This window comes from Ammospiza caudacuta, chromosome 20 (genome assembly GCF_027887145.1).
Source record: "Ammospiza caudacuta isolate bAmmCau1 chromosome 20, bAmmCau1.pri, whole genome shotgun sequence".
NCBI lineage: Eukaryota > Metazoa > Chordata > Aves > Passeriformes > Passerellidae > Ammospiza > Ammospiza caudacuta.
Window position 1 is genome coordinate 8,017,444 of NC_080612.1, and position 24,457 is coordinate 8,041,900.

At 52.9% G+C, this 24,457-nt stretch overlaps 1 protein-coding gene across 1 annotated transcript in view; it reads right to left on the reverse strand.

Moving 5' to 3' along the window:
• Positions 1-2,285: 2,285 nt before the first annotated feature.
• The window catches only part of RTN4RL1 (reticulon 4 receptor like 1), a 29,001-nt gene continuing 6,829 nt past the window's right edge, over positions 2,286-24,457 (reverse strand). Inside the window, exon 2 of the mRNA XM_058817925.1 lies at positions 2,286-5,125. Within this exon, the coding sequence (XP_058673908.1) occupies positions 3,762-5,125 (1,364 nt within the window). The 3' untranslated portion in view covers positions 2,286-3,761. The remainder of the gene's footprint in view (positions 5,126-24,457) is intronic.

Below are 24,457 nucleotides of genomic sequence, written 5' to 3' on the forward strand. Positions count from 1 at the left end.
CATCCTTCCAGGCCAACATCACCTCCAAGGGGCTTCCCACCACTTTGGGGATCATCTCTTTCCCCCTCCCAGACACCTTGGGCACCTGGGAGCAACTCCAATGAGATCCCAAGTTTCCCCAGCTTATCAGTCAGACAATCTCCGGCAGGCAGGGTTATACCTGAGCCTGCTCCTCTGGAGAGCTGCAGCAGAGCAGAGGGGATTTCTGCCAGGCCTCAGAGCAGCATTCAAAATGCATGAAGACATGCTGTAGGGAAGGAGCTGGGGAGAAGGCACACGAATGTGAACCCAGGGCCGTGGTGAGCTGAACCACGCAGCTGGGAAGTTCATTATCGAGCCCGAGTGTCAGAGCATGCCACAAAAATTTAGTTTATCCTCAAAGAGCTGTGGTCGTGGAAGAAGGATGGGGATGGGGAGGGATGGCAGCTGAGGAGGAGACAGGAGGAATAGCAGGAACCTGTGTGTCCTGGTTTGGGCTGGGTTGGTTGATTTTCCTTCTAGGAGCTGTGGTTTGGGATGAGAATAATGTTGATAACACATGGATTTTTTGTTGTTGCTCAGCAGTGTTTGGTGTGAGTCAAGGACTTTTCTGCTCCTCTGAGGATGCTGTGGGGCACAATAAACTGGGAAGGGACAGCTGATCCCAGTTGGCCAAGGGGAAATGCTAAACCAAATAGAATCATGGTCAGTACATAAACTGAGGGCCTCTGCTGAGGGACTGGCTGGGCATCAGCAGGTGGTGAGCAACAGCGTTGTGCATCACTTGGTTTGCATATGCCAATTCTATTGTTGCTATTATTGTTTCTCTCATTTCTGTCCTATTAAACCAGCCTTATCTCAAGCCATGAATGTCACTTGTATTTTTCCCAATCCTCTCCCCCATTCCAGCACGGCCCTGTGGTGCTCAGCTGCCTGCCAGGTTAAACCACAACGCCATGTCAAGAGACATCTCCTATTTAGCAGTGTATCATGTCTCCCTTCTGGTTTTTAAACAGTTGCCTTTATCACTAGGAGTTAGAGCACTTGATTGACAAGGCTTGTAATACACCGTGGAGTTGCCTTTATTTTTCCTACATGTTAAAGGAAAAGATACTAAAAATACAATTATGGTTTTGAGCCAGGCGTAGTCTGTTCTAATATAATTCATCTCAAAGACTATCCACCGTGCCTGCTGCACCCAAATCATTTATAAAACATTAGCATCTCCTGTGCTGACATTTCACTCCTATATTACAGGAGTTACACACAGACTTAAAAAAAAAAATTAATAAAGTGCTTCTCTTCTTCATTCTCCCACTGAGAGCTTTGATTTCCAGAGTATGAAACGAAATAACCAACATAACAACATGCTCCACTTCTGAGGGACAGTGCCAGGCTCATTCAGTTGCTATTGGTTATAGAGAGTAGGACATGAGGGAGCTATTTCAGACCACGGATTATTTGTTCTGGCTGCATTGGACATCCCTTTAGTGGAGCTTTAGAGCCCTGTAGACAGAAAAGTTTGGGTAGGAGCTGGAAGGCAGAGGGCTTGATGAAGTAACCTCTTCCTTCCTCCTCCCAGAATCACTCTTGCTATTCCCCAAGAAGGGTGTTTAAAAGAGAAGCATCCAAGCCTCTGGCTTTCCTTGCTTGCAAGATGGACAGAGGAGGCCGTGCCCCTCCAGCTTCCCACTCTCAGCATCCAGCTGCTCGTAAACACAAGTGCATCAGGGAATTTTCTGCTTCTCTTTTCAGTGGGAGTTTCCCTTTCCATTTCCAGATACCTCCAAGGAATCTGCCACTGTGTAAATACCCTCTCCCCTTCCCCACAGTGGTTGGGAGAGCATTTCCCCAGCTGGCCTGTCCTTCCTGGAATTAATTGTGTGTTTGATGGAAAACTGCAGCTGGTTTTTTTTTCAGCATTTCCAGCCCCCCCACATGAGCCACAAACACCACCCCTGAAATGTGGTTATGGAAAGAACAGAAGCCTTTTCTTGTCCAAGATCACTTTTATTTCCCTTGTTTCATTAACTTCAGTGTCTGTTTGGTCTCACACATCCACGCTGACAGGGAATTCACACCAAATGCAGAATCTGGGCAGCACCTCCCCGAGCCCACGGTGGAGCTGCCAGCTCTGCCATGCCCCCGACCAGCAAACACATCCCTCCAGCGCATGGTTTAACCCAAGAAGAAAGGAACAGGATTCCCTGCTCCCTCTCCTCCACCTCCCCACAACCCCCTTTGTACAGCTCTCTTGGACCACGGATTTCCCTCTCCTGCCATGGACCAGGAACCTCGGGCACCGCGCTTCTCGCCGGTCCTCTGCAAGCTGTCGCTTCCCCCTGCTCTGACTCTTCCAGAATCTGTTCCTTTTAAGAAACAAAACCCCTCCTGACTCTGTCAGGTCTGTCTGCAGCCTGGGAGCTGCTCCTTGCTGCCCCAGTGAAAACCTTAGTCCAGCTATAAAGGTCGTCACGCCACTGCCATGGCTGGGAAGCCTCTCTCTGCCTCCAGCCCCAAAACCAGCCCCTGTCCTCCCCGGGGCCTCGAGTGCTCTCCGGAGACAGAGCTCTATGGCTCTATTTATTTGGGCTAATTAATCTCTCTCTCTCTCTCTCTCTCTCCCCCCTGCCAGTTACAAATTAGGATGTAAGGGTGAATTTTGGCTCTCTGGGTATGGACTTTGCTGCATCGCACACCGCCACCACCCAACCCCTCCCAAAGTTTAGTGTTCTGAATTGCTGAGAACATTGGTCCGTTGTGGTTCCCCCGCGTGTACTGAGCCCGCCCGATGGCTTTCAGCATCTGTAGGCACTGCTGCCGGTTTGTTTTCTCAAGGAAAAAAAAAAAAAAATCATATACTGGTCTGCTATAAATTCAATAATACAATCCTTAGTTCTGAAGATACAGTTTCCATATCGTTTATAAACATTGTAAGACATACATATGGATAATTGAGGGGAAGAGGGGGAGCCTGTGCAATTGTTGGGGTGTTTTTCTCAGATGTGTGAACATGGTTACAAAAAACACACCTCCTGCAGGTACCTCATTTCTTTATGTGTTGGGTTTGTTGGGGTTTGGTTTTTTGTTTTTTGTTTTTGTTTAATTCCACCTCTAATCAGTCTTTCCTTTGGTTGTCGGCTACTCCAAGCCCAGCAGGCAAGCCCTGTTCTGCTGTAATGCCTGAGATATTCAGGGGTTTTGAGATTGTCTTCTAAGAGATTCCCAGCCAACTTTGGCCTCTGGGTTTGGAGCCAAAAGGGCTAAAACGTGGGAGAACCAAATGTCCTTATTACATCGGCATCAGTGTCCTTGCACTCACTTTCAGAGAGAAACAGTGTAGGCTTAATCGGTGATGGTTTTTACAGCAATTATGTTCCTTTCGGTAATTGGAGGGGTCGTTCGGAGCGCTCTCAAACGAACGGGATTTCACAAGAGCATGGATACAGTCCATTTGTCTGGGTGCTGTCACCGACGAATTGGTTACCACCCCTGTTATCTGCTTTTTGTAAGGTTGGCTTTTTTTGTTGTTATTGTCGTAGGTGCTCGGTTAGGCTGTTTGTGACAAGGTGTGATAATGCCTTTTAATCTGCTCCCGCTGCGCTCGGCACAGTCCGGCCGGGCACGCAGACAACCCTCGCAGGAAGCCGAGACAACGTTCTTCCCTTCGCCAGGCCAACGCTGAGCCACGTACAAAAAAACAAGAAGAAAAGAAACTCTGGTCCTTTGTAGATTGGTGGCAGTACAAGCTCCGCTCCGTCCGCGGCCGGGGCCGGCGGGGCTCAGCGGATGACGGCCGCCAACACCACCAGGAAAAGCAGGAGCGACGCCCTGAGCCCCGGGCAGCCGGCCGCCTGCTGCACCCCGCTGGGCGGGCGGATGGGCGTCCGCCGGGTGCACTTACCCTTGCGCCTGGGCGACAGCGTGGGCACGGCTCCGAAGCTGTATTTGTGCTGATAGTCAGGCACATAGTCCGGGAACTCCTGCCCGTTTTTGCGCGGCCCCAAGGACACCGGTTTGGAGGTTCGGTTGCGGCTCTTGTGGCTGGTGCAGTTCTTGCCGGGTTTGCGGTAGCCCGGCCGGGAGCCCGGCGGGCCGGCGGGCTGGTTGCTGTGCAAACTGTTCTCAGCCCCTCGCTCCTTCCCCTTCTCCTTGGAGGAGTGGTGGGGGTGGTGGGATTTGGAGGCTCCTCTGTCCGCCGTGGAGAAGGTGTGTGTTTTCATCTGGTGGAGCGATTCGGACCCTGAACAGTTCCTAAAGTCTTCTGCTCTTAGCACCTTGAGGTCCTTGCCGTGCATCTGCTCGGGGGACTCGCAGATGACGCTGGAGCTGGAGCCTCTGAACCTGTGCAGCCATTCCCAGAGGGAACGGGCTTTGCAGTCGCAGCTCCACGGGTTCCCATTCAGCCTGAGGAACTCCAGGGCTCCCAGGTGGGCCAGGCAGTCCCCTTGCAGCTCCGAGAGGCTGTTATTGAACAGGAAAAGGGTGGTCAATCTTCGGAGGTCATGAAAAGCCCGCCTATGAATCCACTGCAGCTGATTTTGATGGATGAGCAGCCGATCCAGGTTTATTAGTCCCCTGAACGTGTTCTGATGGAGGCTCCAGAGCTTGTTTCCATGGAGAAAAAGATGGCTGAGGTTAACCAAGTCAACAAAAATATCGTCCTGAAGGAACTCAATGTGGTTGTCTTGCAGGTAAAGGTATTGCAGGTTGTGGAGGCCACCGAAAATCCCGCTGGGGAGAGAGCTCAGCCCGCACTTGTACAGATACAAGGCGTGGAGTTTCACCAGCCCTTGGAAAGTGTCTGCAGCCAAAGCCCTTAGGTAGCGGTTGTCCCCCAGGTCCAGCTCTTCCAGGTTGATGAACCCGTCGAAGGTGTTGGGGTCGATGAAGGTGATGTTGTTGGAGTAGATCCAGAGGGTGACCATGGAAGGGCTGAAGTGGCCCCGCAGCAGCAAGGTGATCTGGTTGTTCTGGAGGAAGATCCTCTCGCTGTCCTCAGGGATGCCCTCGGGGATGGTGACGAAGTTGTGAGCCTGGCAGCTGACGGTCATGGGCGAGGGGTAGCACACGCAGTCGGTGGGGCAGCCCAGAGCACCGGGCACCTTCAGCCCCAGCAGCACCAGCAGCAGCTCCGCAAACCCCCCTGTGCGGAGAGAGGGGAGAGCGGCGTCAGCGGGAACCGGGCACCTCCCGCCCACCCATCGCTGCTCCGGAGACTATTCCGGGTGAAAAACGCCCCCAATTAGCTCAGCCCTCCTCTCTGCTCATGAATTACCCACGCGGCTGGGATGAGTAGGCTCATCACCCACGGCAGCTGAAACGTGATGTATGGAGTACTCCCTGCCTCCTCTCCCTGCCTGCAACAGGCGCCTGGTTGTGTTCCCAGCCCGGAACAGGCAGGAGAAACTTTCTCGGTGAGAATTCAGGCAGCAGAGCCTCTTTGCCTGCAGGCAAGGAAACGCCGCGGTGTGAGAGCAAACAGGGGCAATTCAAACCCTCGCAGGTGTCCCCACTCCTCTTGAAATGCATCTGTTAAATCGCCTGCACATATTGGAAAGGAAAAGCTGCAGAGATTCAGCAATTTCCAGCGAAGCACCTAAAATCACACGTGTGCGGTGCATCCCACTCCCCCCAAAGGCACAGACCCATCCCCACCGTCTCCTTTCACTACAGTTGTTAGACACCACCATCCACCCCGAAACCCGAGCGCTTTACAGGGAAACATGTTGTCAGCAGTTGGTGGAAAAGGCTGAGCCGAAAACTCCGTTTGGAAGTGGGATGCTCAGACATATTTTTAAATGGATGTCCTGTGGCAAAGCATATTGCATCCTCTAATGCTACAGAATGTGCCTGTGACTGGGGTTTTTCTCGCAGCAGAGAAGCATAGAACGAGGCAGAACCGTGCCCTCCCTCTGCTCAGCTCCTTAGAGCTCGGGTTCCGCCGCCCCACTCGCTCTTGTCTCGCTCCCACTCCTCGCACCAGGCTTGCTTTCAGGCTATTCCTTCTGCGCCGAGTGGCTTTTCAGACTCGTTGCACCAGACTTGTCATTTCTCATTCAGATTTTCCTCCTAGATTTGGCTTTTTCCTCTTACACGCAAAATTTGCTCATGTCTAATGTATTCTGCCTCTGGACTTTGCAGGGAAAAGGAGTAACAGCGGAGCAGCGCACAGCTGCCGGTGCCATCCTGCCCACGAGTCCTGCTCAGCTTGTACTAATCTGAAAAACGAGAGTGGAAGTGGAGTTCATCTCTAATTACTCCACGTCGTTATCACCAGCTAGTCCAAGAGCCAGGACCCCTTGGGCTTTTACAGTCCTTCTTTTCAGTGCTTACAGCCTAATACGAGTTGGAGGTACAAAAACCTCGCTGTTTTCTTATTAATTGTGTTTGAAATATAACTGTGTGGTTGCTGTTGCCTTTTCCCTGGTATGGAGATCTATTGCTGTTTAGTTAACAGCAGGTGACCCCTCCATCTAACCCTATCCTTTCAAGGCAAAGTTGCCACATATTTTAGGTAAACTGAGTTATTCAGACTCTCCATAAATCACCAGTAAGAGCCAGTCATCGCTGACTGGGCGGTTAATAGGGGAAAAAATAGCATTGCTGCCCAAAGCATGGGATGGAGCCTTGCCTGGGGATGGGAATGAGGGGGATGACTTCCAGGCACTGCCCTTCAGAAACGAAGCACGGGCTACCAGGAGGGATGTCTCATCCCTGCGCCACTGCCAAAAAGGGCTGGTGAGTCGGGAACGCTGAATTCGCGACAACTCCTACGGCTGTGTAGGAAAAGGAACATTCTCCAAGTCACTGCCGTAGCATTTTGGCTTTGCTGTCGTGCCTCTGCACAATGAGCGAGGGGCTGCGCTGGTGGGAGCGTCGTGCTGACTACCCAGAGCTCTCTGCCAGAACGGGAGCCCTGGCTGCCACTCACAGCCCGGGAAACAGCGGTGTCCTGAGGATATTGTGATTATCCTCCCATGGGAGGGATAAAGCAGTTTGCAGATATGTTCTGCTGGGTTTTTCAACTCGAGGATGTGCTCCACCAAGGTGGGACAACTACACGTCCCCCGTCTTACCTCGGTGACACCGGAGCACGGCGCCTTCCGTAGGTCTGATGTTTATTAGCAAAACCCTGCCAGGCACAAGTGCTGTGACGATCTCCCACATGCAGAGTCTGTTATTGCAAATACCAAATCACAAGGGTCTGAATCAATAAACCATCTCCCAGCTACACGCAGCAGGTTGGAAGATTACATATTGCTTCCAAACAACAGTTTTATGCGCTCTTCCGTGACACGACAGTTGCCAGGCTAACGGGATTACTGACGGGAGGTGGAGCTGGGCAGGGATCTGGGAGCACACAGGATTTCACGTGTAGGGATGGTGATGACAGGAGGCTGTTAGCAAGGCATGGTGATGGACCAAGGCAGCCCAGGCCTCCCTGGAGCATGGCCAAGGTGGAGGTTCCTGCAGAAAGGGAACGCGGTGTTTAACAGCTCGTGGCCTGCGGGGATAACTCCGGAGGTAAAGGTCAGAGGGAACTGAGTTCATCTCTTTAATTAACAGGCGGCTCTGAGTTAATGGCTGGAGCTCCTATGGAGAGAGAGATGGGATTCCTGCAGCCAGGGATGGCAGTGAGGATAGGCTGGGGTTGTTACTGGCTCTCAGCTTCCCGAGAATAGGATGGGGGGAAGAAAAGACAGGGATGTCTTTCTCCCTGTTGTAACTTGGGAGTGAGGAGAATGGGGAAACAGAAGGATGGATACTTAGGAAAAATAGGTGAACAGGACTTTGATAGGGAGTATGTTTACATTAGGTATAATGAAGGAATTTTCCTTGCCAGGGTGGTGAGCCCCTGGCACAGGCTGCCCAGAAAAACTGTGGCTGCCCCATCCCTGAATGTGTCCAAGGCCAGGTTGTATGGAGCAGCTTGGTCCTAGTGGAAGGTATCTCTGCCCTAGACGTTCTTTGAGGTCCCTTCCAACCCAAAGTAATTCCATGAAGGTCTGGACTCCCCAGTGGATGCACACAAGGCCTGTGGTCTCATCCCTTCCAAGCCTGTAAAACCTGCTGCCTGCTTAGTGCTGTGAAAAGCTGCTCCTGGCATGCTCTTGGACTGCTCCCAGTTCAGATCTGGGAATGAGATCCCCAAAAAGCAAAGAGGTTATGAAGCCATGAAGCTCCTGAGGCTGTAACACCAGCACTGGGATATCCAGCAGCCAAACCCCACTGAGGCATGGCAGCCAGGAGCTCTTGGGTCTCACTGGGCTTCCCAGACTGGAAAACACCATGGGAGCCCCCTGAGAGGCCCCAGCCCAGCTCTCCTGAGAGTTTGACCCTGTCTAACATGTTATTCCTGACTCAGCCCTTTCAACTTCATCTTGTAAAGGTTGTGAGGCACACGGAGGGTCACCAGCCCATGTCGGAGCTCGCCGGCGAGGGAGAGCTTCAAAAGCAGCACAGAAAAATCCTCCAGGAACCTGCTGGTGAAGTGAGTAACCCCAAATCCCTGCTGACATGGATAAAACCAGCAAAGGGGTGTTTATGTCCTGCCTCTCTCCCACTGACGTGCTGCATCACCCCGGCCTCTGCTCGCCGAGTCCTTCTGCTGCCTCCTGCCTCTGACTGAGGTTTCAGTGATTGGAATGAATTCGTCTGACTGTCCAAACCATTTCCCATGTAACATCCCTCTAATTGGGCATTAATTAGGCATCAGTTAATGAATGCTTGAAATAATTTATCTTTGGATGCGTCCAGTTTGCAGTCTTACTTTTAACAGCATTAGACTCATTATTAGATTAACATCTTTATAAATGTTCTCCATTACCTGCTTGTTTCCATTGTCTTAGCCTTATTACTGAGAGTGAAAATCACTCCTCCCACATGCATTATTGATGAGTAAGGACTTTCTATATGTAGCACGGGATTAATTGTTATACAGTGTAATGCATTTAGCGTGAAGCCTCAATTTGTGCAGGAGCTGAAGGCAGCCAGAAGAATGCAGACACCCGGAGCCAGCATGAGCAGCCAGACACTGCACATCTCTCTCCAGCCCAGACCAGGTTCCTCCCAGGCCGGTGCCAGCACAGGAAGAAATTTGGAAAAAAAAAAAAAAAAAAAAAACAAAAAAACCCTGGTTTGATACCCAGGATCAAAGACACATGGTTTGAAGGGTTGCAGCACTTCTCTGCCACCACGGCAGGGACTCTTGACTCTGCAGTGCCACTTGCTCCAGAGAGCCAGGTGTACCTGCCCCGGCAGTTTTCTTGCTTTTTAAGGTTTAGAACATTTTGCTGTACCTCTGAGCCAGGCAGGGACTCGGTTTCTTTAGAACACGATGCCACTTACTCTCATTAGGAGGCTCAGACTCGAGGCCAAGACATCACTTAGGACAAGGATGGTGGGAATCTTGTCCTGCAGGACGACCCCAAAAGGCAGCCCTGGCACAAACCCCAGCACCCCCTCTTGGTGGGCTGCTTCTCCCTGATGGATATTTTCACCTCTCCACCCGGACAAGCTTATGTGGGTCAGAGCCTGCCTAATTCTCCAGCAGGAGAATCCGCTCTCGAGGATGGAGCAGGTTGCTTCTCTTCCAAATCTCTCCTAAACCCACCATCTGCTTTGGGAGACCCATCTTAGCTCATGTCTACATGCAACTTGACTGCCTGCTTACTGTGTCCATTACCAGGGCTGCTCAAGCTGTTAGATTTATAAGCTCTTTAGAGCAAAGCCCTCATCTTCTGGTGGCTGATTTATGTATCTTTGCTGCCATAAAACACTATGTATAGCTACTACATAATATAAATAATAATACTTAACCAGAGTGCGCTACAAGTGGGGACAAAGCATCTGCTCACAGGCGGGATTATCAAAAAGGGAGAAGCTTCCTCATCACTCACCCTCTTTTGAGGCCAAACTCACACCTGCTCTAACACCAGCACCTCACTGAGCTCTACAGAGAGATTTTCCTCTCCTGTTCCCACCCTGCATCTATCAAAGGATTTTTCAAAATCCACCCCTAACAAGCTGGTGCACAAAGACATGACTGCAACCCCCGGGGGGAAAGCACACTTTGAAACTTGGGAACGACCTCAGAATTGGATGTTCACATAGAGAGAAACTGTTGTTTAGGGAGAAAAAGCAGCCTCAAACGCTCACAATTTCATCAGCTAAGTGAAGGACGATGAAAGGCAAGGACAGAGTAGCAAAAGCAACTGGGCACGAGCCAAGAGCCAAACTCAGGATCTGGGACAGTTCGACAAAGCAGTGTCAGACCCTGCTTAGCAGCTGCAGGGTTTATTTCCTCTTATTATTCTTTTTTTTTTTTTTTCTTTGCAACACAGAGGATAAAATAAACATGCCCATGCTGCCTGTCACAAAGCCTAAATTCCCCAGCGAGCAGCAGCTCCCTTTCAGCCTCTGTGCAAAGCCCCTCAGGTGCTGCCCCACGGCCCTGCAGCAGGAGCATCCTCACTGGGATTGCTCCCCAAACATCAGCTGCAGCTCCCAGCACCGGCACACGAGGCTCTGCTTTCTGCACGAGCTGCTTTTCAGCCAGAGAGTGGCAGCCACCCATCCACCTTCATTTTTTTTTTTTTTTTTTTTTTTTTTTTTTTTTTTTTTTTTTTTTGCGACCGGTGTCATAAATAACTGACAGATCCCAGCTGTTTGGAGTTATGGTTTCTGATGGAGTGACAGCTGCTCCCAATCCCCCAGTCATCACCCCGGCAGTTCTGGAACATTTCAGCAACATAAAAATCATTGGAGATAATTTCGGTTTTGCATAATTTGGTTAGGCAAGCTGTGATTTAATGGCAATTATGACCTCCGAGGCAGAAGATGAGCTTGGAGGCTACTGGCTTCACACGACTTTAGCTCGGGGTGCAGCATCAGGGATGTTCCAGGGAGATGGCACTACAAGGGAAAAAAACCTTCTCCAGCAGCTGGAAATTGCCTTCCTTGGCTGGCAAGTTGGAAACACAGTTCCCATAGGAAGAAGCATACAAGGAAATTTGGAAGGAATAGTGCTAAAGGAAAGCTTTGGGAAGAGCCTGGTGCCAAAAGATGCATCAGGAGGTACCTTTCACAGAAAAGCCAGGAAAAGGCTGTAGACTGGGGAGTGCCTTTGCAAACCCTTCTGTGCCACCAGAATCTCATGTGTTAACTGGAACAAACATCCTCTTATCACTCTGAGGGCAAACCCTGTGACTGAGATGGGAGAGCTGGAACCAGGAATGGGCAGTGGCCTTTGCAGGCAGCTGCTTGCTCTGGGCACTGCCCTTTGCTCTCCCCTCTCACAGGGTTTCTCCTCTCTGTGGGTGCTCCTCACCCATCCCTGAGCCCCTTGGTTTGCATTTCTCCAGCTGTGACTAAAGGAGGCAGCCCAGCTGTGCTGGGGAGGTCAGCTGAGGATGGAGAACCGTGCTGAGGAGCTCTGGGGACATCATGGTGTTCCTGGATGGGGGCAAAACGTGGCTTAACAGCAGGAACAACTTTTGTTTGGAGCTGAGAAGGTCCAATTTGCAAGGTCCAATTTCCCCACTCCCCACTCCATCACGGCTGTCAACCAGATTGGGGTTTGCTGTGAGCTCAAGCTCAGGGCAGAGACCCAGAGCCAGCAGCACCCCAAAATCCAGTCCTTTAGGGTGCTGCAACTTCAATTTACATTTGCTGACCTGGTAACTGGAGCTGCTCACCTTCCCCCACCAAAGTCAAGGCCAAGGTCACCTGGAAGTTTCTGGATGGTGGTCATTAACTCCTATTGCAGTTTGAAACCAGACCATAAATTTCATAGTGTAATAATGTAAAAATCAATAACTCTGTTTGAAACAATAGCTTTGTCTTCCATTTCAGCCGGCTCTGATATCTCCCCACAGACCACGTCCCTCTGAATCACACAAACAGAGAGAGAGGAGCCATGGGTGGTGGGGCTGCTGCTCCCCTGCCAGGTGCCCTCCATAGCTACAGATTCAATTAGCTCCTTTATTCCTCTCTTGCAGTTAAACTCGAGGATGATTGAACAGGAAAAAACGAGGAGCCTTTTAGGCTCAGTCTCTCTGACATCCCGTCCAACACGGCGTCCCTGAGGCTTTCCATGTGAGAGCTGCCCAAAGCCCTGCTCTCTATTGCCACGAGCAGCAGGGCCAAAACCCCAAACTAATTCTGGAAATATGCAGAACCAACTCAGACAGACAAAAATTAATGGAAGTCCGCTCTTTTCCAGCCCTGGCTTTCCGGGCGAGGGAGGTCTGGCTTGCTCTGCTTGCTTATTTTCTGTTGTTTGCTGTAGCACTGGCTCAAAATATACATCGAGAAGCAGGATTGTCTTTCACATGTTGGTGGATGTGTGATCCTCAAAAACAAATTAGCACCGATTCACTTCTATATAGAGTGCAGCCGTCAGGGAATCACTCCTGAATTCACAGTGAAGGAAAGTAATAATGCTTCCAGCGTGCTAATCCTCTCCAAGAGCAGCCCCTGAACTCTCTCCTGGTGCTGGAGGCACCATTGGAAATTACAATTGTACTGAAAAAATAATAAATAAATGCAGAAATTGGCAGGGTTTGTGCTAGTCCAGAGGATTTGTACCCTAATGTGGAACTCCCTGTTTAATTAGCACTCCTCTCTGTCTGCATCTCCTCCTCCTGCTCTCAAGCTGAAGAAAAAGGGGGGAAAAAGGAGGTCAATGGTGGAAGTGGCTGTGGGATTGAAACTTGGCTATAGAAACTTGTTTAATTTAAATGCTTCTTTCAGGACTAACACAGGCAGAAGCAGAGGGAGCGTAGAGTGTGTTTTCCCAGTATAATCTGCTCTGCTTAACCCCAGCTCTGAGCACACCTTCCGTGGCAGGGATGCCCTTGGTGGAACACTGCAGTGGGATGCTGCTGGTCCTGTGGCTGCAGGCACAGGGAACAACCCCTGTAGCTCAGATTTGGGAGAAAAGAGTTTAAATCAGAAGCTGGGCTGCTGCTTGCTGCAGCTGGGGACAGATCCTTGGAATGGGATCATTGGGATGGGAGGGGGTAGGATGGGATGGGATGATTGAGATGGGATGGGATGGGATGGGATGGGATGGGATGGGATGGGATGGGATGGGATGGAATATTTCTCTTGGAAGGGACTACAATTATCATCTGCTCCGTCTGCCCAAAAGCTAAAGCTTGTTATTAAGGGCACTGTCTAAATGCCTCTGGAGCACTGACAGGCTTGGGGCACCAGCCACCTCTCCAGGAAACCTGTTCCAGGGTGTTCCAGGGTCTGATCACCCTCTCAGTGAAGAAATGCTTCCTAATTCCAGTCTAATCCTCCCTTGGTGCAACCATTTCCATGTGTCCTGTCCCTGGGCATCAGGGGAGACAGACCATCCTCTTTTCCCGGGTCTGCTGCAGGGTTTATTGTGCTCCTGTGTCTCACCCCACTGTGCATCTCCAAAGCCACTGGGGCCTTTTAGGAGTGCAGGAATGCTGGAGGGAAAGGCACATCTCCCTGGGCATGGATGAGTCAAATCCCTGGGTCCTGCTGAGGCTGGAGGTGTCAGTGCACACCAGGATGCTCCAGGAGAGAACAGCATGGACCGGGGAACACCCTGAGCAGGATTCCAGGCATGGATAAGGATTTCACCAGCTCCTGGCACTGCTGTCCCGACTCCCTGCAGGCACCAGGCTGGTCCCCAGCACAGGACAGGGCGCTGGCAGGACTTGCCAGCATCCTGCAGTGAAGCCGGGATGGAATTTGGCAAAGGACAGGGAGATCTCGAGGTCCTTGAGAAGGGACTAATAATTCCAATTGCCCCCGAGGAAAGAAATACAGGAGGATGACTTGAGCTTAGTGGATTGTCTGAGGCGTCTCAGGGGATCATCAGATACTTCCACTCCCTTTTTGTCCCGAGGTGACAAGTTTTTCTTCCCATTCACAGAAATGCAAAGCAGTTCATTCACAGCGGTAATAAGAACGGTGTCCTTTGTAACAAACAGCCGGGGAGTGAGCCCTTCGAGGTGCTTCACAGCAAAACAATTGCAGATGAAATGACAAAACCCACCCCAGCTGAGCACCAGCCAGATCGGTATCAAACGCTGAACAAGCTCATGTGCAGGGAAAGCAGATTCACCAGCCCCTTTCCCTGCCAGCAGCTGGCCAGGAGCTACAGGAGGGTTTCTTTAGGATCAGAAATGCAGCCAAAACTGAGCAAATATGAGATGGAAGAGCAAAGTGACAGCTGCCTGGGCTCTCAGTGCACGCTTGGCTGCCCCATCCAGCGCACATCCACAGGAGATGGAAAAACTGGAGGCTCTGGAAAAGCAGGGATGTGCTGGATGGATCTTTACCTGGCTGGAGCTGGGAGTGGACAGCAACCCAACACGGAGGCAAAGATAGCTTCATGCAGGCATGGCTAATAGGGAGGAGATTAGTCCTATAAACTTGTGATCCTGCTGAGGTCCCGACCCCAGCAGTGTCCTGTGCCACCGAGATCCACAGGCCGATTCTGCGCCGTGCCACATGGGCTCCGTTTCATCATCCCTTTTCAGCCTTTCTGCATTTGAGATTTACTGGATGTCCTTGTGTTTGGTGGGGTAGAGGGCAAATTGGAGCCTGTCGTGTGCCTTCTCCCTCATTCAGCAGCACATCATTCTGCCTGCAGCAGGGGGGAAGGAGACGGACGGGCAGGCATCAAAGCCGCCGGCTCTGTCACATTTTCTTCCCCCCCAACCAAAAAAGAAGTGTTGGCGTCATTTGAAGCCCAGCCCACAGCCTCAGGCCTCTCTCCCACACCCAAAAAGGGCAGCAGCACCTTCCCCTGTGCCCTTGGCCTCCTCTCAGGGCGATGCCACGAGCCCTCCAAGTGAAAATCCCTGCAGATTCCAGCAAAACCCCATCCCCACTGGAGCCAGCATGCTGGGTCATGAGCACGGCTGCCTTTCAGAGACCTCTCCTGTGCTTTGCACTGAACTTTTTACCAGCTCATGAAAAAGGCAGCGATAAAAGCAGAGCAGTGTGAAGAGCTGAGCTGCGCCGCTCCTCCGGCCGGCCCGGATGGCTTAATGAGCCGCGAGGAAATGCCATGTGCCCAGTTGGATATTGGGCATTGTCGCTCTCCCACACAGCTCTTGGGGTGTGTGGGGATGTGGGGGACCTGAGCACTGAGCAGCAAGTCTTTTTCACCCCCTGCAAACTGAATGTTTGGAGCAGTTGGGTGCTGGGAATTAATGCGCAAGCGACGAACGCAGTCAGGACACAGCGCTCTGCTAATGTCCTGCTTTGTCTAGCTCCAGTGCCGGTATTCCATCCCAAAATATCCCCCTGAACATCCCTCTGGGAGTGGACTTTGTGGAGATGCTGCACATCCCCCAGCACCACGCAAATGCCTGCATTAAAAGCTTAATAAAAATAGCTTGATAACGGGATGTGCTCCCATCAGCGGCGGCTCTCGAGCCCGCCGCCGAGCCTGTGCCTCCAACACAGCAAGGCCAAGTAATTATGGGATGGGGCTGCAAGGTCCTGGCAGACTAATTTCTATTAATTACAGCCTGTGTAGGATCCTGTCACTGTGGAAAGGGGAGATGGGAAATCATTGCAGGGCCGGGAAGATGCTGAAGGTTGGTGGTGCCAAAACATCTGGGCTGGCCACAGATGTTTGGTTTGGTATGGTGAGAAGCAACAGGTTGGGCTGGATGGAGTGATGGGGATGTTCTGCCCTCCTCCTCCTCGTGTTTGTGTGGCTCGAATGCACGTTTTGCAAAGTTAAAACAAATCGCAAGGAGTGGAAATCAGCGGTTTTAAGGGAAAAGAAAAAACAAAAATAAGATCTTGGCAGAAGGATAAAGGAAGGCAACTGAAATGCTCATTAAAACTGAGGGGCCCCACTTCCCTGTCCAAGTGGCCACATCTCTGGAGGTTCCCAGATCCTTTGAAATGCCTTGTCAGACGAAGTCTTTCATCCTACCTGATTCTGGGTAAATTCATGGACCCAGAAATTTTCCCTGGAAGCGTGAAAGACAGAACAACTCCATTCTGACTTTTCACTTCCCATCTGATCGCTGTTGATACAATTTATTCCTATGACAGCATCTGCTGCTTTCATGGGTTTTTTTATTCTGAAGTACAACTCGCCTTTGTTAGTCCCATTTTCGGGCCTTTCATCATTTGAGTCACAACATAAAAGGCATTTAAACACTCCTGCTTGGAAACCAGGCTGGCAGAGGGTGGGAGCAAGGAGATGCCGTGTCAGCCCAGCCCCAGCCCTCCTCTGGCATGGTTGTGGCACACACAAAAGGGTGTGCCACAACCCTTTTGTGCTCCCATGTGCCTCCTGCCAAGGATGCCAGTGATGGGGATGCTGTGGCTCCATTTTGGAGTGATGCTGTGAAATCCAGATGTGCTTGGAGGTGCAGGGCCCTGTACACCACATCTCTGTTGGGGCAGCATCTCTGTCAACTCCCACTGACTCAAGGAGTTTTTCCGGGGGTTCTGTGCCCTCCTCATCGGCCAAACCTCTCATTAGACAACTCATTGCCTTTTGCTCTGCAGCTCCAGACCAGGCTGTGGTGCTCAGCTCTCCATGTACCTGTGCTGGGGGGCTCTGCCACCCCTCAGTGCCACTGAGCTCACCAGGGACCATTGTCCCCAGCAGTGCCAGCAGATCCTGGCATCTGCCGGGCTGCTGGAGGCACTGGGGAGTTCAGAGCTACCTACAGAAAATTGGAGTCTAATAATAGCTGGTGGTGTTGCACCAGCAGAGAGCTGGAACAGCCTCGTCTGGCAGGGAGAGGCCACTGCTGGCTCCTGTGTGCTCAGCTGGAAGAACAACAACGCCTTTCCCCGGGCTGCTCCTCCCTGCAGCCCCTCCTGAGGCTCACAGACCTCTCTGCACACCCCAAGGATTCCCTGCCCCAGCAATGTGGCTCACACCACTCCCAAACCTCTCTGTGCACCCTCTGACAGGGTTTGGACAAGGTGGAAAAGCCACTGTGGGCACAGGACGGGCAGGACTCACCCACCACACCCCTGGGTGAGCATCTCTGGGATGTGGTGGCCTCTCCCCCTCCTGCTTTAACTCCCCTGCTGTATTTTCCACTCCAGCAGGCATTGCTGTCACCTGAGCATCCTCCAGCAACATCCCTCCATCCCACCTGGTGTCTCTGATCCTGGATCCCTTCCCTCGTCCCCTGGCTCCCAGGGAAGGGAGCGCAGCTGGAAACTCTGCTGCTGCTTATTGGAATAACCTTTCAGGATTCATTTAGTGCCGCTTGCTTCCACCCCACCTTCCCACCGTCAGCACTTCACTAATTGCAGCTCTTAACTCCTTGTGCCCAGGTAGCCTGAGAGCAGCAGCTGCTGGCAGGAATGGGGTGCCTCTGTCCCCCACCTCTCTTCAGATAGGGTCAGCCTAGTGAAGCATGAGCACCACGCTCACACCAGCCTGCCTGACCCCAATCCTGCTCCCAGCTCACCCCACAAGCTTCCTGCTCTGGGAAAAGGCCACAAATCCCAGGCAGAATCCCAGGCACCACCTGGGAGCATCAATCAGCGCTCGGCTGGGCAGGGAAGAGGCGAGAGATCCCGAGGGCTATGGGAGCACTGTCTGCCTGAGCCTTATTCAATTACGGCTCTCGAGTTCAGCCTGAGCCCGGCGCGGCGGGGACGGGGCTGGCAGGGGAGGGGGGTGGGTACAGCCCCCTAATTCAATCACAGGGCACAGCGATGGTGCAGCTGGTGGGGGAGAAGAGATCTCGCTGTCAACACAGGGAGAATGAGGCTTCCACAGCTTCCCCGGGTGGCTCTGCCCACTGACCCCTCACAGGTGCATTTACCAATGCACCAGGAGTGGCTCTGTGTCACTGTTAAGGGCTGGGGTCTGGTCCTGTGCTGGTGCCACCACACAGCATTGCTCTGATCCAAGGCCACCTGCACTGAAATGTGGGATGTTGCCAGCTCTGCCGCCACACAGCTTTCTGTGCAAAGAGAAAACGAGCCAAGAAACTACATTTTCAGGAAAACTGAGGTGTTTTTTACGTAAGTGCAAGAGCAGGGCAGGAGGAAGGTGAGATGCTGTTTCCCAGCTGACACCATGAACCAGCGAGTGTGACTAAAACTTGGGAATGCTTTGCACAGGGCTTCAGGCACTGTGCTGAGGCACTGAAACCTCAGCGGCTGCTCAGGGAGATGAGGACAGAGGGACACAATCAGGTAGGAAAGAGAGCAGAGAGCTGGGAAGGCAGATGCTTTCCCTGAAAGCATTTCCAAGGTCAACGCTCAAAAGTGGAGCAGAGCGAGGGTTTGGCTGAGGCGGGGGAGCGGGACCATGCAGGGATGCTCAGTGGGAGGCACAGGAACGCCCAGCTCCCAATTCCCCAGCCCAAGGAGGGCTCAGGGAGGCACCCAGACAAGGTCACGGTCCCAGCAGAGCAGTGAGGGAGCTCCGGCTGCGCCGGCTCTGCCTCCGCGGCAGCAAATCCAATCGTGGCCAATAACAGGGTGGAACAAAACCCAGCAATGCAATAAAACCTCCCGGCGCCTTGTTCACCTGCAGCCTGAGCAGCACAGGAGGTGGCACGGCCTCTGCGGGCAGCCTGGGGAGCCCAGCAAGGGCAGGCAGGGTTTGGGGTGGCCCTTGGTGAGCTCCCCACGGGTGACAGCTCATCCCACGAGGAGGGGGACGGGTGGATTTGTGAGCAGGGGAGAGCTGCTGATGCTTTGAGAAGCGGGGAGGTGAAATCCAATTGTGCAGCATGCACGGCTGCCATTAACCTGTCTGTGTACTCCCGTGGCCGCCCATCCCTCTGCGCCTGACAGCCAGGGCTGCCCCGGCTGCTGCAGCACACAGCCCTGCCTCAGGCTTCTCCCCAGTGCCTTCAGCTGCTTCCAAAATGGAGAGCTGGCTGAACATCCCCTGGTGAGCCGGGGAGAGGCAGAACTGATTCCTGGAGAATGAGAAATGGTGGCAGCGTGCGATGGGCGGCTGCAGGAGGAGCTGCTGGGGCAAACCACAGCTCCAAACTGAGGCCAGAATGATACAGCACCAAACTTCCATGAAGGAGGGTCCTGAGGACATTGCTTGGGAATATCCCTTGGGTAGTATCATCTCCATCATCTCAATCTTTACATCTAGGGATCCTAATGGCAGTTTTGGAAGCACAGATGGGATCGCGCCAGGGTCGCACGTTCCTGGGGGATGCAGCCAGGTGGGCATTAGTGGGGTCCATTTTTTCCTGCTGGCAGGGGGAAGAGGCAGGATCTGGGCTCGCTTTGCTCAGCCCCACACTCCTCCTGGCCCACGGGGAGGCTGAGAGCAGGCTGGTGGAGAAGGGAAGGGAGAGGAGGGCCGGGGAGCAGGGAGGAGGCGCAGCCAGCCCCGCCAACCGCCTCGCCTCCCTGCATCCCAGCTCCATTTGCAGATTTATTAAATCGAGAGCCAATTCCGACATAATTTCTTTCAAGCAGCTCCACCTCGCAGGTGTGCGGAATTTGTTTGAGATAAAGAAAACCATTACAGAGAGACAGCAATCTTCAAAGACCACCTCGGAGACCTGAGAGAAATAAAAACACTAGCCCGTGCAAATGTGCAATTAAGTTTCAGAATACTCCTGCTCCATGAAAAGCTCCGTCCCTGCAGAGAACAGGCCTTTAAGGCAATTTTCCCAAACCCTATTCAGCATTCACTCAAAAATGCCTTTTTAAAACAACATGTGATTTTTTTTCCCCCCTCCCTGCCTCACTCCTCCTCCTGCCTGCGCCTGCTCCATCACTTCCAGGTGGGACACAGACAGCTCTGGTGGGGATGTGGTTCCTCCCCACTTGGAGGGGGACACAAAGCACAGGAAGGGTCCCATCCACACAGGCACAGCTCTGTCACAACCTCCAGTCATGTCAGATCCACAAACCAGGGATTTTTAGAGCTACTCTTGCTATTCAAGGAGACCATGACACCAGCATGGCCCCGCCTGGGGACAATCTGCCAACTATTCCCAGTTGAAGGATCTTCATATCCCTTATTCATGGGTCACTCTCTGCTTGGTGATTAATTAAAAATGCATAATTAACCTGTGGAACGCAGCGCTGCCATGAGGTATCGGGGAGGCCAGGAGCTTAGTGGGATTCGGGGGAGGATTATATGTTTAACTGGATAATGAGAACATCTGGTGGTACATTAACAGGGATGAAGGAGAATTAGGGAGAAGAGCTTGGCCAGCCACCAGCACAGGGTGCAGGAGGGTGACCACGGGGCTGGCTCAGGGAGGGCACTGCTGCTCCAGCCACAAGCCTGGCAGAGACACCAACACACCCCTGCACCCTTGGCAAGTGTGATTTTGGGAATGAGGCAGTGACAGAGGTGCCACACAGGGCTGAGGGCTGGTTTCCTTTGGGTTGGAGGTGGCTGCCTGGGACAGCAGGATGGTCACAGCACTGCCAATCCTTGCCACAACACCCAACCCAACAACACCTCTTGTCCATGGAGACCTGTGGCATGACTGTAATACCCTGATAAATCAGCCACAGTGGCCTCAAAAGCCCAGGAGAGCATCCATCAGCTGCAGCACTTGCTGCAGGTGACACCACGCCTGCGTGCGCGGCCATCCGTGCTGCTGGTAGCACGCCACCAAGAACGCAAGCAAAAGTGCAGGAGACACAAGAGCAAGCCTCAGACAACCTGGCCACGCAGGATATGCCATCCCAAGGGTGTGCAAGAGGCAGTACCTGGGGGTCTCCAGCTTCTGAACAACATGTGGCTCCCAGGACCGAGCCTGGCACACACCTTCTCCCTTTGGCAGCATCCCTCATCCACCCCAGGCTCCACACAGAATCACAGACACCACCCACTATCCCCCTTGCACGGTGAGCACAGACCATGTGCTTTGCTCCACCTCTTTCCCCCAGCCTCAGAAGTTTTCTCCCTGGCAGGCACAGCCAGGGACTCCAAGAGCAAACTGCGGGCTGACGGCAGGATTACTAAATCCCTGTCAGCAAACAGGGCTCAAGCAGCTGTTCTTTTGCATTGTAAATCTGCTGCTCCAACTGATGGTTGTGCAAGGCCTGGGAACCACAACATCTTGGGGTGAAAAGCACTGAGGGCTCTCAAAAATGTCCCCAAGAATTGGGGGGGATCCTCAGCTCTTCATCCCACTGCATCGCCAAAACTTGGAGAAGGAGGGAGAAGGAGCTCAGTGCTCCCTGCAAGACTCTGGATGCTCTCCATGTCCCTTCACCACTCGGCAGAGGTGATGCCACCAAGACTGGGCAGCCAGAGGGGTTTTGGGTGTTGTGGCCCCTCTGGGCTCTCTGCCGGTTCCCTGGGACGAGGTGGCTGCAGCACATCGTGCTCAGCCTGCCGAGCACGGCCGGGGCCTGCTGGGCCGGGGTTAATCTCGTTGTCACACTTTCCCTCCTTCTTGCTGGCTCGGCGTGCTTTGACCCGCTGTGAAATTGTGGCCAACAGCTCTGAATATTTTAAGAGCAGCAATGCAGTGATGGCCGCGCACGGCGGAGCAGCAGCAAGGCAGGCCGGGAGCTGGGCTGGGCCCTCACCTCCCCCCCGCCACCACCAACCCATTAGCACAGTTCAGGGAAACCTAAAAAATTCAAAAGACACTGAAATATGCAGCATTTTTTGCTCTCCCTGGAAATGACGCGCTTCGCTTCCCAGATGCTCCCGAGCAGGACGTTGTAAATAAGAGGCTTTGTCACACACAGAGGGTGTTGCCACTGGGGCTGGGGGATGCTGCAGAGCCCAAATTGACACCCCAAAGCCTATCCTGGGGACAGAGCCACGCTTGGGGCTCGGATAAACCCGCACTGGCATCAATGCCCATCCTCACTAGCGCAGTCATTAAAGGAGATTCCCCTCTCCATCCTTGGCTCGGATAAACCTGCACTGCCATCAATGCCCATCCTCACTAGGCAGTGCAGCCATTAAAGGAGATTCCCCTCTCCATCCTTGCCCTCTGCCCGCTGCTCCCTGCCCCTTTTCCCCCTCGGGGCATCCCCTCGGTGCCTCCTCCCCTCGGCCGGGCGGGACTCGGGTGCCGCAGGACCTGACGCAAACACCTGTCCTCAGCACTTCTGCTATCTGGGGCACAGCAGAGCAGCAGCGGCGAGGAATTAAAAAAAAAAAAAAAAAAAAAAAAAAAAAAAAAAAAGAAGGTCTATTTGCATAAACCTTCCAAAAAAGAAGAGCTGGAGCCTGAGTCTGGAGAGCTGGAATATCAGTCAGGGACCGCTGGAGCTGGTAGAAGGTGCAATAAGTATTTGGGAAGCGTCACCAGGACATGGGCACGTTCTGCCACCAGGTCCCTGCACATCCCCAAAGTGCTGCCCCAGGGCTTGACACCCCATCTAGGAGTGACATTGGGACACTTTTGTATTCAGGTCTTAAGAGGGCAGATTAATCGCCATGTGCTGGGTCTGTCATGTGCAGGGATATATATTCTTCTCAGAATTTACAAGTAGTTCTGTCTGAGAAATAAACAAGTGGAGATAAAAATTACATTGTCACTGTGCAGGTGTGATGGATGGGCAGGACAAGCCCTGGGAGTGCCAGCAAGGTGCCACTGGTACAGGGAGTGTCACTGGCACCTGGGACAGCTGGAGATGCCAAAGGGACTCCAGGAAAGGCAGTGGGATGTACTCCACCAACCCCAGCCTGTTGTGCCTCTGTCCCAAAAGCCAGGAAAAGTGGGAACAGCCACCAAGGCCATCCCCAAGTGAGGGAGATGCCTGGAGAATGCAATGCTGGTGATGGTGACCAGGATGCAGCCATGGGAAGATGCCTGGAGCAAAGCAGTGACAGAGGGGGCTGCAGCCTGCACGTCAGCTCCTTGTAAAAGCCTCTTGGGCTCTGTCTCAAGCCCCAAATCCTCCTCTCCTGTGTGTTTCCAAGGTCAGCAATGGGCAAAAGACACAGCCAGCCACAGGATTCCCCAGGGATGTGAGGGAAGGGTTGATGCAGTTTACACCAAGCCCCTTTCTCCTTTGGTTTCTCCTTCATCCTCCTCTGCTTCCTGAGGCTGCACTGCCTTGGCCCAGCTCGTCAGGGAGTGACAGAGCACATTGCCTGCTGGGGTCACTCCCTGGGGAGGGACAGCCATTGGCTCCTCACAGTTTAAATCTGAATTCACACTGAAAGCACTGAAACAGCTCTGCGTGGATCCTCTTCCCAGCCTTGGGCATCCTGAGGAGTCATGACTCGGCTCAGCCTGCCGGGATGGAGATCCCAAAACCATCTGGGGACATCCAGCTGCCCCCAAGGCGGGTGCCTGGCTCCAGGCTGGCACCCAGCAGCTGGTCCAGCAACTGCCTTCAGTCTATTAATAAAGCTGGAGCAGCTGGTGGAGCATCCACCGCCAGTCCTCAGGATTTATCCACACCGCTCTGCCTTATCAGCCATGCTTTTCACAAGCACTTAAATTCAGGAGGAAAAGGAAAAAGTGAAATCAGATAGAAATGCAGGTCTGTTTGCTGTTTTCTCCAATGAAATGGTTCTGGGTAAACAGCAGACGCCTTTGATGAAATCCCAGCAGGCTTAAACAATAAAGCTGGTTACAAACTCAATCTGGCGCAGATATCAGATCTGAAATTGTTTCAAAAAACATGTCAACATTTTCTAATGCCGCTGCAAAACTTCCTCGGCACTTTGCCACAAGCTGCATCTGTGACGCAGGACCTGCGCCGCTGTCCCGGCTGCTGCTGCCACTGCTGCACCTGCCCTGCCCTGGCACCTCTGCAGCCTGCTCAGAGGGACACCCTGGGCTGCAGGAGGAGGCTCAGCAGCATCACCTGGGGTGCAGGAGATGCACATTCCCAGGAGATGCACGCTGGGGGTTGTGTTCCAGCTGTAAATGCAGTTCCCATGCCCAGGCACGGCCTGGCTGAGGGTTTGCAGCGCTGGATGAGGGGCAGCAGGCAGCGTGGGCATTCCTCTCATCACATCCCAGGGATGGAATTCAGCTCTGGGTTCATCCCAGGTGTTACCAAGGACGACTGAGCTTTCTGTGGAAAAGCAATTTGCAAAGCCTTGTGGTGGCAGAGGAGCAGAGCCTGGAGCCCCTCCTGGGTTCTGCCTCCTGTGTGCCACCTCTGCATCCTGCTGGGACACCAGGGCAGGATGGGGATGCAAGGGTCCAGCTTGGGAATGCCTGGCTGGGGGCAGAGCTTGGTCCCTCTCCTTGGCACAACAGGGACCATGCAGTGCAGGGCAGCTGGGTCAGGGTGACAGGGAATCTGGCAGCTCCACTGGTGTTGGAGTGACAGGGACCATCCAAACTCAGAAAACATGCAGAGCTAGAGGGCAATGAAGCATGTCCTGCACTGGCATTGCCAGGAGCAGCCTGCCAGTTACCTGCACTTCCCAAACTCTGTCAGCACATGGGGGTCTCTGGAGGGCGGCAGGGGATGCAGCTCAGGGGGTGAGAAGATGAGGAGGAGGGGGAAAGACCTCATCCCACCACAAACACTGATTAAAAAGCCAGCTCCAGCTCCAAAGGTA